At 38.8% G+C, this 2,500-nt stretch overlaps 1 protein-coding gene across 2 annotated transcripts in view; it reads right to left on the bottom strand.

The window, feature by feature from the left end:
* Window positions 1-2,500, bottom strand: part of spon1a (spondin 1a) — a 94,490-nt gene that overhangs the window by 84,723 nt on the left and 7,267 nt on the right. For both annotated transcript variants that reach the window (XM_042062245.1, XM_042062246.1), the window contains exon 3: window positions 180-313. In XM_042062245.1, coding sequence (XP_041918179.1) covers window positions 180-313 — 134 coding nt within the window. The remainder of the gene's footprint in view (window positions 1-179; window positions 314-2,500) is intronic.

The following is a 2,500-nucleotide window of genomic DNA, read 5'->3' as shown; positions in this document are numbered from 1 at the left end:
TTTCTTCCCCCTTTTGCTCTGGGAACTTCAAGGATCAAGCTCAAACTGGGTTCTCTAAAGCACCTTGAGACTAAACTGAACATAAACTGAATTGAACCGAACTAAACTGATTTACTGCTTTCCTTCATTTCAGTGTCCAGTGCTGCAGAGATGAGAGACATGGCTCAGGGGGAACCTACTTGAGGACGACACAGCCACTGCCTGAGGGGGGCGCTGTCCAGAACACCTCTATCCTGGTCCTCCTACGAGGCGTGCTCTCAGTCACAGCAGGAGGGCAGTTGGTCATGAACTGGGTCTCCTCCTCATCGATGATCTATGGATTGGATGCACACACAAACACAAACACACACACACACACACACACACACACACACACACACACACACACACACACACACAGGAAGAGATTGTAAAGAGGTCAGAAGTAGAGCTAATCTAAAGCTGCATAAACCCAGTGACCCCAATAAAGTCAATAAGCAAGACAAATGCTGAGCAACTTCCATAGAACTCGTTCGACACAAATGGTGGCAAATAAGTCATTAGAGTACGTTAGAGTAGAGTAAGTTAAACTTACCAAAGAAATCGTAATTCAAGAAACTTTATTCTAAAGGGAAATTACAGAAGAAAGCTAGACACATGCTGGGCACAAACATTACTTGTTTGTAATCCATCAAAGTGAAAAACCTGAAATTATACCATGATAAAGAAACACACTTTCCAACCAAGCCGAGGAGGTTTATCCCACTATCCATCTGGAATTAAACTTCATAGACACCTTTTCTTAAAGAGACAAGGCTGATATTCATAATGTTTAATATGCCAGCAAAGCCATTGTCCTGCAGAATGACCATCACTGACACCCGTAATCATACAAAGATATAATTAGATTTAGATGTAGCATGCAGCGCCCTTATTACTGCATTGACGTTACTCACTAAGAGATCTGTGGTTTTTACCATCACTATCTCATTGTGTTAATTATACCCATGGTGTGCTATTTCATTTCCTGCACTTTGTCACTGCTGCAATTTGGTTTTAATTATAAAGTGCCTGAATATTTCAGCAATCATTTACACATTAAAACTTTGTTGTGTTTCCTATAACAGATTAAAGCTCAAGTTAATGACAACAACTTCAAGAGGCAAACAGTGTGTGTCTGTCTGGATTTAATTGGTCTGTGATTAAGATCATGACGTGTCAGTCCAGAACTAAGCCAATTGTTTTCTACAGATTATATTACCTGTACCACTGTGAGCTGCAACCATTAACCAATATGCTCCTTTAGTTAAACAGAAAAAAAACATAACAGTTCAACAAACAACAGCCCCTGAGTAATGAAAAGATGGAGGAGGAAAAGAACAGCTGAGCCAAAGTGTAAGTGAACAACAATGGAAAAGCATGTGAAATGCATTTAAACTGTTATCGTGTTTTACAACTACATTTTATATAAGTCACATCTGTCATTCAGTCATTTCCTGCAGTGATAAATGACTTGCCTTTTTACATTTACCTTTGGCATTACGGATAATGCATCTTGGCTGATACGTAAAATGGAAATGTGACCACCACCATAAAAGGCAAGCCCTTGATAAATCAATACAGTGTTTGAGACACTCCTGCAAATGCATCTGTGTGTACACGTATCCTTATAAGGAAACAGTATCTGCTTAGAGATGTCAGGATGGAAGGGTGCTCCTCAAGGGTCAGATGGAGGTTGTGTGTTCTCAGCTGGAAGTGCTTTACTGGGAAGAATGACGAGTGTCACTGTGTGTGTGTGTGTGTGTGTGTGTGTGTGTGTGTGTGTGTGTGTGTGTGTGTGTGTGTGTGTGTGTGTGTGTGTGTGAAGGGGTAGTGTTATTCTTACAGAGAGCGAGGTCAAAGTGGATCTCTTATCTTATCAGTCAGTCAGACAGAACTAAAATTTACTTCATGAATGCATTCCACATAGATACATTATTAAGATTTATGTTCAGCATCCTTTCTGCCATGCACATGGATTGAACTCCAAGTCCAAAATCAATATTCATGAATCTGAGAACTTCCAGGTTTAAAGTACAAGGTAAAGATGCTGTACTATTACAATAGTAATCTCTCTCCATGGACTATGGAGTTGATATGTCTACTCCAAATGAGGCTAAACATTCAGAATAACATTCAGAATATGCATGTAGCAATATATAATATCCTTCATTTCCCGCAGCAGCCACACAATAGTCAATATTATACACCTAAAAACAAACCAGATGAACACACTGATGTTTTTTTTTTTTTAATTTTTATTTAATGTAACAGATGGTTTCTCATTCACGTCAGCTGTTGCAAGGACACACAGTCAACTCTCATTAAATTAAAATCTGGCATATGGTTGTAAATGTATACATACTTGCAAAATCACTGCATTTCCAATGTCATAACATGGTTATGGAGAATTGCTCTTGAAAGCATATTTCATTAAGTTGTCAAACTACACAAAATCCAGCATAACAAAGACATATTTTCT

This window comes from Alosa sapidissima, chromosome 14 (assembly GCF_018492685.1).
Source record: "Alosa sapidissima isolate fAloSap1 chromosome 14, fAloSap1.pri, whole genome shotgun sequence".
In the NCBI taxonomy this organism is placed as follows: Eukaryota; Metazoa; Chordata; class Actinopteri; order Clupeiformes; family Clupeidae; genus Alosa; species Alosa sapidissima.
Note: the sequence above shows the minus strand (reverse complement) of the source record. Positions and strands in the feature narration are given on the sequence as shown.